The sequence below is a fragment of the Acartia tonsa genome, chromosome 11, assembly GCF_053477335.1.
Source record: "Acartia tonsa isolate MP-2025a chromosome 11, ASM5347733v1, whole genome shotgun sequence".
Lineage (NCBI taxonomy): Eukaryota > Metazoa > Arthropoda > Copepoda > Calanoida > Acartiidae > Acartia > Acartia tonsa.
The window spans coordinates 43,133,978-43,150,884 of NC_137270.1; the positions used below are offsets into that span (position 1 = coordinate 43,133,978).

Here is a 16,907-nt window from a genome sequence, read left to right on the forward strand (position 1 = left end):
ATAAACAAAATTAACCTTCATCAATTAAAAAAGATAAAAGAACGTGATTTAAAGCACTGGGTACTATTATAATTTACAGTCCAATGTCCCCTTCCTCACAAGGTAAATACATGGTCCGATATGGATAAACTTTAATTACTATCATGTACTTGGTGACCATTCCCTTCCACATTTCATTTACATTTTTACGTGCATATTATGGCAGGAGGAAAATAGTCGTTAATTTAGGTTGCTTTAATGGACATCATTGACATCGTTTACCTAGTAGAAGGGGATTGGGCAGGTTAAAGGGGCTAGATAGGGGCATCGTTATATTAGACAGCTACAAGTTTCACTTCATTAGAGTACAGGATAATCTTGCGTAAGATCTAAGTAATAATAAATCCAATTAGTATAAACTTCAAATTTCTTATAATTGAAAAAACAGCATGTCTTGAATCAATTTGCTATTGTGTCTTTTTGCGAATATAAAACAGCAAGTGAACGTGATTATATACAGAGGTGAATGCACACTCATTTATACTATAACATTTCAAATCAAGTCTAAAATCAAAGAACCACAACACTAATAAAATAGGCGAAAACCAGTGTTATTATTTTATAAAGGCAGAACTCAATCAGTCTAATGGGTACTCAGATATTTAGCTTGATAAAGACCCTAAAAATGACTAAACTAAAATTCATAAAATATTTTAATACGTATGGATGTTGTTGTCAGTAATATGTTAGTATGTATGGACTCAATTGTATATAAACTTCGCTTCGCTTTTATGGATGTTGTAATTCTTGTTTTAAAACTTTTATTCAAGAGATAAGACAATGCACGATAAATTGATGTATTAATAATTATCGCATCGTATTAAAGATTTCTTTGATAAGACAATGGAAGATAAGTTGATGTATATACCCAATGATCTATTATTACATACATCTAACAGTGAGAGTTTTAGATTAAAAAAGGTAAAAATGATAAAAGTAATTCTACTATGTATTGGCATTTATTGATGTTCAGATTTCGTGATTATTATTCAAAATATTTATTAATTTGGTGTTTTACCTAGAGGTCATAAAAAATCTGTGAGGTTGTAAAATTTCCCCCTTCCCCCCACGTAACGAAAACTGGCCAACCCAAGAAATTCATAAATTTGTTTATTATTTTATTGCCTTTACTGACCACAAAAATGAATATTTTTATTCCAATATTAATATTGAAAATATAAACCCTTCCTCTCTGAACAAAATTATAAATTTAGGTGTTAATTAATACTTCCTTTGTGAACGAAAAATTTAATATTTAAACCCATTACCCAGGTTGTCCTTAGTATAGGTAGAATTGATTTTTTGTATTATAAAAATTATACAAAACATACAAAAGTACTATTGTATCAATTTTTTAAAAACTTTGTACAGTAAATTTTTTTTGGCAAAGTCCCCTTGTACATGTTGTATCAATTTTGTATACAATAGTACTTTTCTGGGTTTTTTTACTAATTAGTATATTTTTTTTTGTATATGTTGTAAACTTTTTTTTTCATTTTCGTACTAATACCATTTTCCTGATTGTATATCTTGTATTTATTTTTTGTACAATAGTATTTATTTCAAAAATTTGGCAGAGTCCAAACATTTTTTACTTTACTGAATATTTTAATATGTATACTAAAGTAACAAAAATAATTAGGTTATAATTTGTGGATTTAAAACAGTTTTTTGTTTTATGCTTATTATATTAATTTTTTTATACAATAGTACAAAGTTTTGGAAATTTGGCTAAGTCAAAATTTTAGGACTTTGCCTAAAAATGAACATAGTATTTATTGTATAATTTTTTTTGTATGATAGTATATTTCAAAAATATTTTCCAATATTCCAATATTTTGACTCTAACAAAATTTTAAAAATGTATACAATTGGACAACCAAAAACATACAATAACCTAAATTTTGATAAGTTCCAAAACTGAGGACTTAGGAAATATTTTTAAAAACATTTTTTGAATATGAAAAAAAATTTAGAATTTGACAAAAAAATTGTTTAATTCTACAATTTTAATTTTATTTTTGAGTACAAATTTTTTTTTAAGTAAAAAATTTTGGGACTTAGCCTGATAATTGAAAAAGTGTACAACATATACAAAAATTAAATATGTTACTATTAAACATAAAAGTACTATTGTAGACAAAATTGATACAACATGTACAAGAAAAAGATTAAGGGACTTAGCCAAAAAAAAGGACAGTACAAAATTACAAAAATAATACAATAGTACTTTTGTATATTTTGTATAATTTTCATAATAAAAAAAAATTCTACCTGATATAGTTCAAATTTTTGTTGCTAGGTGTCTTTCACTTTTTAGAAATTTTTTTTTTTTTTAAATATTGTCTAACTCTATTATTTCAATTTTGTTTCTTGGTTTTTTTTAAGTACAAAAATGGACTGTACAAAATTACAAAAAAATAATACAATAGTACTTATTTATGTTTTGTATAATTTTCATAATACAAAAAAATTCTACCTATACTAAGAACAACCTGGAAAGACTCTTAATCTTATTATATAAAGTAGTAACGATTTTTTTGCCTAAAGCTTAAGATTACATAGACTACTGAACTGATTGAATTCTTCTTTTAAGGGAAGGTTCACATAGGTCCTGTGATGGTTTTATGCTATCTTATTTTTAGATTTAAGCCCCTAGATGGTAGAGGCTATTTTTATGTCGCCTTATTACACTAAAAGGGGGGCAGCTGCACATAGACGTCCAAGGGGGGGGGGGTGGCAATGGGGTGATTACCCCCCCAAAATGAATTTGAGGGTCACCCCCAAAATTTTGGATTTTCAATTTTTACCCCCCCCCCCAAAAAAATACCTCTATAAAATAAAGATTACCCCCCCCCCCCCAAATTTGTATTTTCAAAATTTTACCCCCCCCCCCCCCCCCCAAATAAAAAAGCTTGGACGCCCCTGCTGCAAGTGAATAATAACAAGGATGACATCAGCCATAAAAGCTAAGCTCTGAAACGGTAGGACAGACGAACATTAACCCTTATAGAGTGTCAGAACTTTATTTACAAAATAGAAATATAAAAGTTTTGAAAAAAATATATGTATATTTGTTGTAAAACTTATTAAAATACAGAATTCTGTTTAAGGACATACTGGCATTTTTAGGACTTGATTACAGAATTGCTTTGCTTGAAATCTTGGTACCTTATTGTAATAGGAATCAGTACTCCAAAAATTATATCTATCCGATGATTATATAACATAAATATTTGTTGTTAAAAAAGTTAAGAATCACAATGTTTAAAATGGACATACGGACATTCTGGTAACGATTATAGAGTTGCTACGCTTTCTAAATCGTACCTCCGCAGGTATCATTTTGAAAAGTTTAAAATCAATAGGACTATTATAACTTGCCTAAATTAACATAAAAAAGCTATCTGTTACGTACGGACGGACGTACGGACTGACGCTAAATATAGAAAAGCTTCTCTTTTAAAAAGATATACATAGAGAAATATAAAAGAAGAATTCTATATTATGTAAAGCAGTAAGGCTTTATGTTCTGAAAATTAAGATCTCAATAACTACTGATCAGGCTTTCTATTTCAGGTAAGCCTAATATTTGTCTTGTGATGGTTTTAGGCTATTTTATTTTCAGTCGTAGATTGGTTTTATGCTATTCTATTTTAAGTTTTGGGAAGGTTTTAGCAGGGTTCGGAAGCCGCGCCTCAGCCGCGCATAAGCCTCAGTTTTAAACCTGCTTGTGAGCAGAAAAAGAAATTTTTGAAAGAAGGATTGTCTACTAAAGAGACAGTTTTATACATCCAGCTAAATTTATAGTGATAAAATGACGATTTCACTGAGGCTTACACGCGGCTTACGCGCGGCTTCCGATCCCTGGGTTTTAGGCTTTTTCTCTCCCCTTTAAATACAGAGCCACAAGATTCTAGGGGCGTAACTGCTAGTATTATATAATGGGTTATTATTAAATGGATTTTACACCAGATTATCATGTACTTTAATAAAGTGAAACTTGTAGCTGGCTAAAAGAACAAACAAAGAACCCACTTTACCCCACCCCTCCCCTCCTACTGGAAGAACAAACTATCAAATAAATGATATTCAAGTTGTGAACCATCCAATGAAAATTCAATAAAAGTACCCAAAGTTGTTAAGCAAACAAACAATACTAAGACTTTGGGGACTAGTGTAAAAAACAGCCCAAAGTCCCCTCCCTCCCTGTGTATAAAATTGTGGCGAGCTGGCTTTTATTCACTTTGCAATGCACATTTTAAATGGATTGTAACAATTTTCTACCTTATATAGTTAAAATTTTCGCCGCTAAATGTCTCTTACTTTTTAGAAAAACTTTATTTTTTGGTTTTTTTTTTAAATATATGGTTGTTTAAAAATGCAAGAAGTTAATCTTATTTAAATTTGTTTCCCTTTTAATTGTTTTTTTTCAATATTTTGAAATATTTTGATTTTAATAGTTACAAAATTTAAACTATAGAGGTAAGTCAATCAAATCTAGTTTTGAGTTAAGACAAGTCATGATAGAGTTGAAAATAAAATTTTTCACCCTACTTCTATTTATGAAGCAAGGGATGAGAATATTCCAAGTACTCTTATTATGCTAAAACAGAGTTAAACACATGGAAATATATCCCTTTAACTCAATAATATTTTTTGAGGAAATCTGATTCTGTTCAAACTGTCTGGATGGCATCACATAAAAATTACAAAATTGGTAGTACTTTTAGATAGAAATGTAAACATTTTGGGCTTACTTTTGCATCCCTTCGTATCAATTTTTTAAATGTCGTACGAAATTTGCAAGGGGTCCTAAATTTTTTCTTTTAAATTTGTCGTATACATTTTTTGTGCTTTGTACTAATTTTTATTCGTATTAATTTTTACCGCCTCGTACTAATTTTCTAACCCACTGGATCACGGCCGAAAAATGGCTTTCGTATATAATATATGTCTCTAGTACTAACAAAATTTCTCGTACTCTCGTAAGAATTATTGCATAACGATGATATACTTTCGTAGAACCAACAAATTTTCTATACTATAGTATAACAAAATTGATACAATTTTAGAGTAAGACCATATATACTATTGTAAACAAAATGATATACGAAAAAAAATTTCCACCTATACGAATGATAACCTGGGTAGATATATTGATATTTGAGTCCAAATATGGACTGACCACAAAATTTTTCAATTTTTTAAAATCTAATGCTACCTAGCCTATGCCTGAGTGTACATCCCCAACATAAATACCCAAAATTAACCCTCTTTTAGGTTATAATTAGTGGTTGAAACGTTTGAACACTCAACTTAACAAAGTTATAAAAAGATCCCAAAGATGTTAAGCCAACGAATAAGAAAACATTATTATAAAACTTTTGGTTTTTTGACTAGTGTAATAAATAGCCCATTGCCCCCCCCCCGCACTCTCTCTCTTTGAGTGAAGCTACTCAATAATTTGATTGTCGATCATTCCGTCTGTAAATAGGAAAGGTTTTTCTCTGCTAGTACATAGTAGTTTTCAATTTAACTCACGACCGTTGCTCAAAACAAAGCGCATCCGCTCGTTAAAAAAGTAAAAAATTCAATATGTTTAAAATGGACGTACGGACGTTCTTGTAATGATTATAGAGTTGCTACGCTTTCTAAATCGTACCTAACTACTACAGGAATCACCATGCAAAGTTTGAAATCGATAGGAAAATTCTAACATGCCTAAATTAACGTAAAAAAGCTATCCGTTACGGACGGACCGACCCTAATTATAGAAAAGATTCGCTTTTTTAAAAAGTACGTCAAAATAAAACGCCCTTTAATTAATCAATTTTTGTCCGGACTTCTATAAATTATTAATATTTAATGTTTTTATATATGAATCCGTCTGATTTATTTGGCCAATTTTATATGGATGTTGTTATCCTTGTTATTAAATTAGAAACTTTAATCATTACGTAATACGTAACCACTATAAATATTTGAATATACTTGTTATGAATGGATTTAAACAAAGATTTCTTTTATTTGAGTAAGTCGTTCCTTCAGTCTACCAGTCAATAACGGATAGCTTTTATAGTCTATGCGTCACCTTACAGCATGCTGTTTTTTTTTAACTTTTTGTTACGTATAATATGATAATCCAAGTTTTTTTTTTTTAAATTAGGTTTGGTTCGTAAGTCTTCTATCCGTAACTCTTATTGTTTATTTAGGCATATTATAATTTTCTTATTGATTTCCAACTTTGTATGCTGATTTCTTTAACATTTGGGTATGTTTCAGAAAACGTAGGACCTCTTTATTTAGACGAAAAGGATAATAATATCTCATGAAAAATTGTTGTAAAAAATCATCATGTTTTAAATGGACGTACGGACATTATGAAAACGATTATTTCCTTTCTAAATCGTACCCAACTAATACGGGAATCACCACACAATGTTTGAAATTGATAGGACAACTCTAACATGCCTAAACTAACGATAAGAGTTACCTGTTACGGACGGACGGACCGGTAGACCCTAATTATCTTTCTAGCAACATTTCTTTTTATGATATAACAATTCTATGATTTTTTTTGGCATGTTAGAAGTGTCCTATTTATTTCAAAATTTCATGAAGATTCATAAATATCTTTAATCTGAAATGTTGAGTACTTTCATTAATTCTTAATTCAGAGTCAGTCTGACCGTCCGTTTGTCTGGGACAGTTAGCTCTTTTCGTTAATATAAACAGGTGTAAATTGTCCAATCAATTTCAAACTTTTCATGATGATTCCTATATTAAATTATCATGACACTCTACTTGTTTTAATGTTCGTTTGTCGTACCATTTTAGAGCTTCGCTTTAATGGATGTTGTCATCCTTGTTTAATCATCATCTGGAATGTACGTCAATCTATCGTCCATATTTGATATTTGCATAGGATAAAATTTATTTATAAGGGTATTAATACATATCATTGATTACTGTAATTTAAAATCTTATTTTTAAAGTAGCTTCGCCCCAAAATATATAATCTGTATGGGTTGTTTTGTCCCGCCATTTATAATGTAACTCCTACTTTTTTGTCAGGGATCTAAAGGGATAAGACAATGAAATATAAATTTTTATAAAAATGCAATAATTAAACACAAAATTACCCCTTCTGTAGATCACAATTAGTGGTTGAAACATTCGGACATTTAATTTAATGCACCAACCAATCAAATTCAATAGAAGTCTCCAAAACTGAATAAAACATTATTATATTGGAGACTAATTTAAAAACAGCACAATGTCCCCTCCCGTCGTTTTTTTAATGTTCTAAGCGAAGCATATTTACAAGCAAGTCTTAAAAGATTGGTATATCCATAATAATTACCCTTTAATTAATTAATTTTTGTCCGAACTTGACATTTAATGTCCTATTACTCTACATGTGTTTATGTGAGTGTATTTGATTTATTGAGCTATGCTTTTATGAATGTTGTTATCCTTGTTTAATTAGAAACTCAACTTGTTTAGTTATCTCAAGTTTATATTCTAACAAGGATTACAACATCCATAAAAGTGAAGCTCTGAAACAATAGGACAAACAAACATTAACACTTGTAGAGTATCAAAACTAAATAAATTTAATATAAATGTATATGTCTAAATAAAATTGTAAGTATATTTTTGGCAAAAATGCTTAAATACAGGATAATGTGTAAGGCCATGTTTACATTCTTAGGACTTGATTATAGAGATGAATTGCTTATATCATTGTACCTTGTTGTAATAGGTAAAAATCAGGATAATTATATCATATAGTAAAATTTGCTGTCAAAATTTAAAAAAAATAGCATGTTAAAATGGACGTACTGACTTTCTGTTAACGATTATAGAAATGCTACGTTTCCTAAATCATACCTAATTGTTATAGAAATAACCATACAAGGTTTGATATCTGTTAAAAAAATTATAACATGTTTAAATTAACAAAAAAGCTATCCGTTAAGGACGGACCGACCCTAATTATAGAAAACCTTCGCTTTTAAAAATGTCAATAGACGTGCAGAGTAAAATGAGACAAATTAACAAGGACATTCCTGATTCATGGACGTAGATAATAATTTGTGTGATGAGATGTTAAATCACATAAATAATACACAATTTTTAAGATAATTTATGTACTAAAACATGGCTCAAGAGGCAGAGATCTTTTTTTTTGTTGTAAAAGTTTTAAAATCAAAATTTCTCCTATTTTACTTTTAAATGTTATGTTGTTTGAAGATCATTTTTATAATGTAGCTGCGCTGCCAACTTAACATAACATCTTGTATTGGTATTCTCCTCATTATTAATTACATTACTCCTCCCCCTCGTAAAGTTAAGGATCTGAACATAAATTTTATTTTAATTTGTCCTAAAAATGTGGAAAATACGCGATATCAGTGGCATGTGTTAGGATTGTGTAGAAGGGTGTCAACGCTCCCCTTAAAACTAATATTGGGAAGGCCTGTCTTTCACTTTTTTCAATCGCTAACGGTTGCACCAACTCCTGGTGAATCACTGTGCACGCCACTGCTTTTTTTTAGATATTTTCATAGAAAAGTCGATCCGTAGATTTAGAAAATCTTAGCTAAAACTTGAATTGAATTATAATTCGATATGATTTTCATAAAATAATAATTTTTTAAAAAGGTATAAGAAAAAAATTATCTTTAGCTTGTTTATGCTAATATGCTAGTATGGTAATATATATGTTTATTTGAAATTCATCTGCTTTTCCTAATTACATTAACTCCCCAACTCTAATTTTCATACAGGAAGTGTTTTATTGTCCAAAATTTTTCTGTCAAGGATAACTAACAAACAAGTTTTAAAAGTTAATAGCATTAAATGTGAACACAAAATAACGCATAGGGTCCTGCAGGGTAAATGCCCTATTGAAAGTACCAGAAACATTTTTGGTCCATGTGAGGGAAAATATCCCAAATTGTTTTTATTTTTTAATCCTTTTTTTAAACCTAATTAAAAAACACTCTACTAAAAAAACTAATTCTAAAGCACTATAATTAAAAGTGCTGAGTTTGCATGAAAGGTATGACTTTAATTTTTAACCTGATGGTATAAATTATTGAAAACTGCAGTCTGCACCTGTTTCTTGTAATTTCATCCTTACTCAGGGATACAGGGATAAGTAAATCAAAAATAAATTGTTTCCACTAAAATTATTTAAATCTTTACAAACAAAGTTTTCTTGTAATGTAAAGGTTGATTATGTTATCATTTAATGACCTATAATTGTTTATAGTACTCCAAGATACTATCACGTTTTTAAAAAAATAAAAAAAATAAATATTTGCAAAAATTAAATTTAAAAAAAAATTTAAATTATTTTTAAAATATCTGTTTTTACCTTTAAAAATACATTTACTCTTAAAATGAGAAAAAAGTTGTATTTAATACAATAAAATTTCTTTAAAATTATGATCGGTTTGCATAGCATATTATTAGAACTGTTATGAATAGATTATGATTAGACCTTTTCAGAAATACTACTATTCAGAAAATCTACACAAATGCAAAATCTACGCATGACCATAGATAGGTAGACAGATATATTTACATGTATAGTATATTATTGTACCAAGATGTATGAGGAATAGTTGTTTTAATTCTTTCAGGTTCCATAGCAATAAGATAGACAGAAAAATAGATAGATTGGGAGACAGATATATAGATAGACAGATATACATATATATTATTGTACCTAGATGTATGAGGAATTGTTGTTTAATTCGATCTGGTTCCATAGCAATAAGATAGACAGAAAAATAGATAGATTGGGAGACAGATATATAGATAGATATAGATAGAATCATACCTAGATGTATGAGGAATTGTTGTTTTAATTCTCTCAGGTTCCATAGCAATAAGATAGATAGATAGACCTATAGAAATATAGATATAGATAGATAGACAGATAGATAGACAGATAGATAGACAGATAGATATAGATAGAATCATACCTAGATGTATGAGGAATCGTTGTTTTAATTCTCTCAGGTTCCATAGCAATAAGATAGACAGAAAAATAGATAGATAGATAGACAGATAGATAGATAGACATATATATATATATATATATTTTTGTACCTAGATGTATGAGGAATTGTTGTTTTAATTCTATCTGGTTCCATAGCAATAAGATAGACAGATAGATGGACAGACAGATAGATAGGTAGACAGATATACATATATATTATTGTACCTAGATGTATGAGGAATTGTTGTTTTAATTCTATCTGGTTTCATAGCAATAAGATAGACAGATAGATAGATAGACAGATAGATAGGTAGACAGATATACATATATATTATTGTACCTAGATGTATGAGGAATTGTTGTTTTAATTCTCTCAGGTTCCATAGCAATAAGATAGATAGATAGACCTACAGAAATATAGATATAGATAGATAGACAGATAGATATAGATAGATTATTATACCTAGATGTATGAGGAATTGTTGTTTTAATTCTATCTGGTTCCATGGCAATAAGGCGCCTCTTTAATTCATTTCTTCCTACACCTACAAATAAATAACAATTTTGTTGCTATTTAACTTTAGACAATAAAATTTTGCATTTGGTTTGAAACCGGGGATCTTAATGAATAAGTCAATGTAAAAGTCATCGATGAAGGGGACATTAAACTATTAATTAAACTGGTACACTACGTTTTAAAATCACATTATCTCATCATTTGCTTAAAAATTTTGGGGACATTTAATCTTTATTTACTATTGATTGGTCTGTACAAACTTACCAAACCTTTATACTAATAATTTGTTTATTGTTATTTGGGTTGTAGATTTTACAACAATTTATTGTCAATTGTTCTGTCCCTGAAGATCTCTGGAAATTTAAGTTTAAGATACCTGGAGGACCAATTAGAACTATAGGCCTATAGCGCCCGGCTCTTGGAAACAAACGCGCAACTTCCTAAAAATGAATATAACACATTTAGAAATATACAAAAAAAATTGTAAATACAATTCTAGTATGGCTTTAAAGTCAATTAATAACCGTTTGATTAGAACCCGTTCTTCGTAATACATAAAAAAAAATCATGTATCGTATCATATTATAGACAATTTTCCACAAATAATAAAATAAAACATAAAATCAATACCGAACAATCTGCCCCTCGGGGCCGACTAAACTGGAATTCCTCTAGTAATTTTTTATTTTACTAGCCGTGGAAAGATGATGATTATAGAGTTGCTGCGCTATCTGAACTGTATCTTATTGTCACATGAATCAGAGCTATCCGTCACAAATGTATAAACGTACGGACTTCTATGTAGATCCTAGATGTGGAAAAGTTCTACTGTTGATAATAATGACAGTTTAACTAAATGGATGAATTGTATAATAAACTTAGATATTATGACAGTGAAAAAATTGTTATTTTCGGTTGATATTTACATTGGCGTCATTAGTCATTTCGTTCATCCAATAGGAGGGTGGGGGGGATTGGGGGGTTGATTGTTAGTTTAGCCCGCTACAAGTTTCACTTTATTAGATTACATGACAATCTACATAAGATCCAATTCATAATTAATCCAATTTTACCTCATAGGTTGGTATTTCTTCCCTGTCAAAATCCTCATTCTCAGTTAGGTCATACATAATTTTCTTTGTCTTGGATTTGCCTAGTCACATATAAACTATAGAAAACAGGAGAAGTAGCCGCAGCCACACTCAGACGTGCGGATGACTGTAGCTGAGTGCGGCTAAATACGGCTGAGGTTTCAAGTGGCTTATGTTTTCTTTAAACCGCGCGGCTGCGACTAAGGCTGAGGCTTGTTAGGTGGCTGAGAAAGCAGAACGGCTGAATTTGAGTCTTCTCTAAGCCTTTCGGCTGATGGTGGCTGCAGCTGCCGTGTCCTGATATTTTATCTACTCAAAATTAAAAAGAGAATTGTTAACCCGTAGAATCAAGGTATAAATAAAAGAAGGTGTATCAACTTTTTTTTTTATAGCTAGCCGGTTCTTTTAGTAAGTAGTAGATGTAAAATTTTTCATAGAATTCAGATATGCAATCGGTTTTTTTGTAGACCTCTTATTTTTTAAGTAATTTAAGTTTTTTAAAAAAATAATTAAGTCGGTTTTAAGGTACTAAAACGCAACAAAATAAAAGAAGAAAATGGCCAGTAAGAACAAAAATAGTAAGATCTTTAATTTGACACCTTACTTTTAAAATTCTGTTGAGTAATTATTGAAAAAATCTATTTTTTTAACCTCGGTTTAATAAAAACTTTAGACCTAAATATTTTCTCAAACAGACATAAAAACATGGGTTCATATATACCTTTAGAATCAGAAAAATATTACGAATCCATTGTAAGCAAAATTGAAAAAAAGTTAAAAAATAAAAAATTAAACAAATGGCCAATTGTATTTTTTGTTCAGGCAACACTATCGTCTTCCCTTTTTTACCCCCTCTTTACCCCCTCTTTACCCCCTTCCCATTGTTATACTCAATTCAAGAATTAAGACGTTGCCTGTACAATATAATATGATATTTTCATATAATTCCTTTTATTGTAGTTTATATACTATATTGTAAACTTTTTTTTTCAATTTTGCTTACAATGAATTCGTAATATTTTTCTGATTCTAAAGGTATATATGAACCCATATTTTATTACCTGTGAAATAATAAAATCAAGTTCAAAGTTTTTATTCTCGTGGGTTTAAAAAAATCGATTTTTTCAATAATTACCTGACAGAATTGAAAAAGTAAGGTGTCAAATTAAAGATTTTACTATTTTTGTTCATAATGGCTATTTTCTTTCTTTTTTTTTTGTTGCATTTTAGTACCTTAAAATCGACTTAATTTTTTTTTTAAACTTAAATTACTTAAAAAATAAGAGGTCTACAAAAAAATCGATTGCATATCTGAATTCTATGAAAAATTTTACATCTACTACTTACTAAAAGAACCGGCTAGCTATAAAAAAAAAGTTGATACACCTTCTTTAATAATATAATATTTGTTCTTGTACTTTTAAACTTAAGCGTACATTCTCTGCTTATAGAGTATCTGTCTTCATAGTTTATATGCCTGCGCCGCAACCAGGGGTAGAGGGGCCTGAGCTACATCCATAGGCATCTCCAGATATTCCAGAATCTTCTTCAGGTATATGTCCTAAATAGATATATAGATGGATAGATAGATAGGTAGAGGGACCTGAGCTACATCCATAGGCATCTCCAGATATTCCAGAATCTTCTTCAGGTATATGGAATAGATAGATATAGAGAGATAGAGTTAGATGGATAGATGGATGTATGGATTGATAGATGAAAGATATAATGTATATTTAGATAGGTAGATAGATGAATAATTGGTTGGGAGCAGGAATAAAGTATAACCAACAACAGAAATAAATCTAAAATAATATTTTGGGTGCAGATGTAAAAGTCGTCAAATCTACTATGTGATGACGACTAACAACTGAAAAACGTATAGGTTTCATGATATTTTTTTGAATTAATTTCATTGTTTGTATAAGCTGGGTGGGGAAATAGATGGATAAATAAATGGATAAATAGGTGGATAGATACCTTTTACTACTCCACAGAAAGCGTTTGGTTTAACGCTATCGCCAGGCTTCTCGTTTCGTTCATGTAATATTCTCTTCTCCTATAAAAAAAATCTATCAATATAAGGATTGGAAGTTTAACGGTCACAGACTAATCGTCGCTTGATTACTGGCTAATATATATATTAGAGAGGGAGGGGACATTGGACTGTAAATTACATTTGTACCCACAAATTTAAAGGCATTGTATCTTATTCTATCTTATCTATTCCAGAGATCTTAAGGGACAAAACTAGGAGTGATAAATTTATTTAAATCTTCTTTAATGCAAAACAAAATTACCCCTTTTAATAGATTAAAATTATAGATGGAAGTATAAAACGTTAAATACATAAATATTCTGGCCTCATATGTGTCGGTATATTTTATATAATTTATTGTTTAAACAATAGATTTATGCCATCAGACACTCAAAAAGAAATTTTAGTAAATGGAAAATTATTAGAAATGTTCTAACAACAATTTTGGTCAATATACTTTTCTCGGGCAAAGCTTTATCTTAAGAAATTCCACTTCATATAGATGACTTTTTATATGAATTAGATGATAATAATGGTACTTTCTTTGCGAATGTGTCTTTTTTTAAGTTGTAACTAACAATATGGTCGGATTGTTCCTACACTGTGCTACTATTGGTTCATTATAGGATTGGTCATCTAGACTTTCTATATTTATTGGGAAAAGGTAAAGTAAGGACAATATAATTCAAAATCAGATTTACAAAATGTAAACAATTCTCATTGATATTTTTAAAAGCGAAGCTTTTCTATAATTAGGGTCAGTCCGTCCGTCCGTCCGAGATAGATAGCTAATTCGTTAATTTAGGCATGTTAGAATTGTCCTATCGATTTCAAACTTTGCATGATGATTCCTGTACTAGTTAGGTACGATTTCGAAAGCGTAGCAACTCTATAATCATAACCAGAATGTCCGTACGTTCATTTTAAACATGGTTATTTTTCTACTTTTTTTAACAACAAATTTTTAAGTGATCTAATAATTTTTGGTATATTGATTCCTGGGACAACAAAGAACAATATTATAAGCGAAGCAACTCTATAATCAAGTCCTAAAAATGTAAGTATGTCCATAAACATTATCCTGTATCAAGCAGTTTTTCAACAAATTTACTTACATTTTTGCTGGAGATGCGATCCTCAATTTTCAAATTCTTTGAACGTACATATAAGACTTTTACAGAAATGCTTCGCATCCACAGCTATCTATCTATGCTTGATATAAAGTCAACACTTTATAGAGCAGATTATGAATATTTGATTGACGCGTGCCCTGCAATTATCTAGTAGCAATCAGGGGCAAGACACAATTACTCTAGCTAGGCCCAAGGCATTATTTGTATCAATTTATGCATTCATAGGCCTATCTCTACCTATATGATACCATATATGGGTAACGCTAGCCTATTCATGGTAATCTGTATGTGATTTGCTAATAGTATATGTTTATTAAAGACATTATATTTATTGTTAAAGTAATCATGTAAACAATCAGTACAAATATGTATGCCTACAACCATGCCTGATTTACGTCACATATTAACACACAGACATTTAATTGTACAGACAAACACTAAAATCCTGGTCCAGAGCTAATGTTATAGCATGTACCTCTTAAATTTATTCAGTTATTTATTGACTCCCCTACCATCAACTTCTCTTTCTGGCTTTAAAAGGTAATGACTTAGTTGTTTGGCATGCATTGTAGTTAAAATTTAGGCCCCTTGGTACTTAGCATGAATTGAGCTCAGGCCTTATGTTAGAATTCTAACACTTAGCACAATTCACTGCTTGGGACTTAGGGCACATTTCTGTCCTACTCTACTTATAATTTTAACACTTATCCTGTAAATATTTTCATACTTAACTCATGCACTTGTAATATAAATACACTTTATAAAAACATTTTCCTTCCTTAATACTTAATATACTTATATAATTCTGATCGAATATCAAAACCAACCATTTATTCTTAGGTTAAAGCAATATAATACTTCGCGTGGGTCTTTTGTTGAGCTTCCACCAGCTCAACCAAATTCGTATTATACTTGTGGGAATAGAGGGTTAAGCATTCTAAACAAACGAACCGACGATGAGAATGTCTATGTGTATTGCAGTAAAAGTAGGTTTTTAGTAGTACTCATAGAAGAGCGGTCTCCATATCTAAATTTGGACAAACGCCCCATTCGCACCCACATTGCTTCATTCTTATACTTTTATATTCTGCTTATTCAGTTCAGATACTATACAAGTGTTAATGTCCGTTTGTCCTACCGTTTCAGTGCTTCGCTTTTATGGATGTTTTCATCCTTGTTAAACATTCATTGCCTTTCCCTCATTATCACGTTTCAGAACTTATGGGAAATTTAGATTTTGTACAAAAATATTCTTAGTAGAAAGGTGCAAAAATTCAGGAAAACTATAAAATAAAATATCGAATGAAAGTAAGGGATAAGACAATGGACTAAACATTAATGTACATCCATAATTATAATAAACAAAATTACCCCTAGTTTAGACTAAATCTATTGGTTAAAAAGTCTGCACACCACTATTTGTTACAAATCTCAAAATCTATATTAGTACCCAAAGTTTTTAAGTTAATCAATGAGAAATTTGTTTTAAAACTTTGGGTACCACTATAGTTTACAGTCCAATATTATCTCTCTCCTTGAAAATATCTAAATTGGTTAGGACACTCTACCAAATCTATTTAAGACAACTCACACACACCTATCAACACACCTACACGCACACACACACACACACACTCAATCTTTACACATATAAATATAAAAGAATTTCAGGATCTAGTGCAGTTCACGCTAAAATATTCCTGGTATCGATTATCTCAAAAAAAAATCTATGAATTTTAAGAACTGCAAGCGGCCAACGGCTGAACATTAAGAAATATAAGTTTTCCGGAATTTTAAAGTTAGGGGGAGATTTGAAATCTGCATCAAATGTTGAGGATTTTTTATAAAATTCGTTTTTTTCTATAATTTTTTATCTAAAAGCGGAAATGCAATTTAAGTTAATTAATTTTGGCATCTGTGATTGGAGGATTTAAAAAAACTGCGCTCTGATTGGATGACGTACATCATTCAACCAATTAGAGCGCAGGTAGTTTAAAATCCACCTATCCTATTGGTCAAAATTAATTAACTTAAAATGCATTTCCGCTTTTAGATAAAGAATTTTACAAAA

At 30.0% G+C, this 16,907-nt stretch overlaps 1 protein-coding gene across 1 annotated transcript in view; it reads right to left on the reverse strand.

The window, feature by feature from the left end:
* Positions 1-16,907, reverse strand: part of metro (membrane palmitoylated protein 7-like protein metro) — a 59,414-nt gene that overhangs the window by 6,678 nt on the left and 35,829 nt on the right. Inside the window, exons 14-18 of the mRNA XM_080175915.1 lie at positions 13,646-13,724; positions 13,143-13,226; positions 11,648-11,727; positions 10,951-11,014; positions 10,521-10,602 (exon numbers count right to left, since the gene is read on the reverse strand). Coding sequence (XP_080032041.1) covers positions 10,521-10,602; positions 10,951-11,014; positions 11,648-11,727; positions 13,143-13,226; positions 13,646-13,724 — 389 coding nt within the window. The remainder of the gene's footprint in view (positions 1-10,520; positions 10,603-10,950; positions 11,015-11,647; positions 11,728-13,142; positions 13,227-13,645; positions 13,725-16,907) is intronic.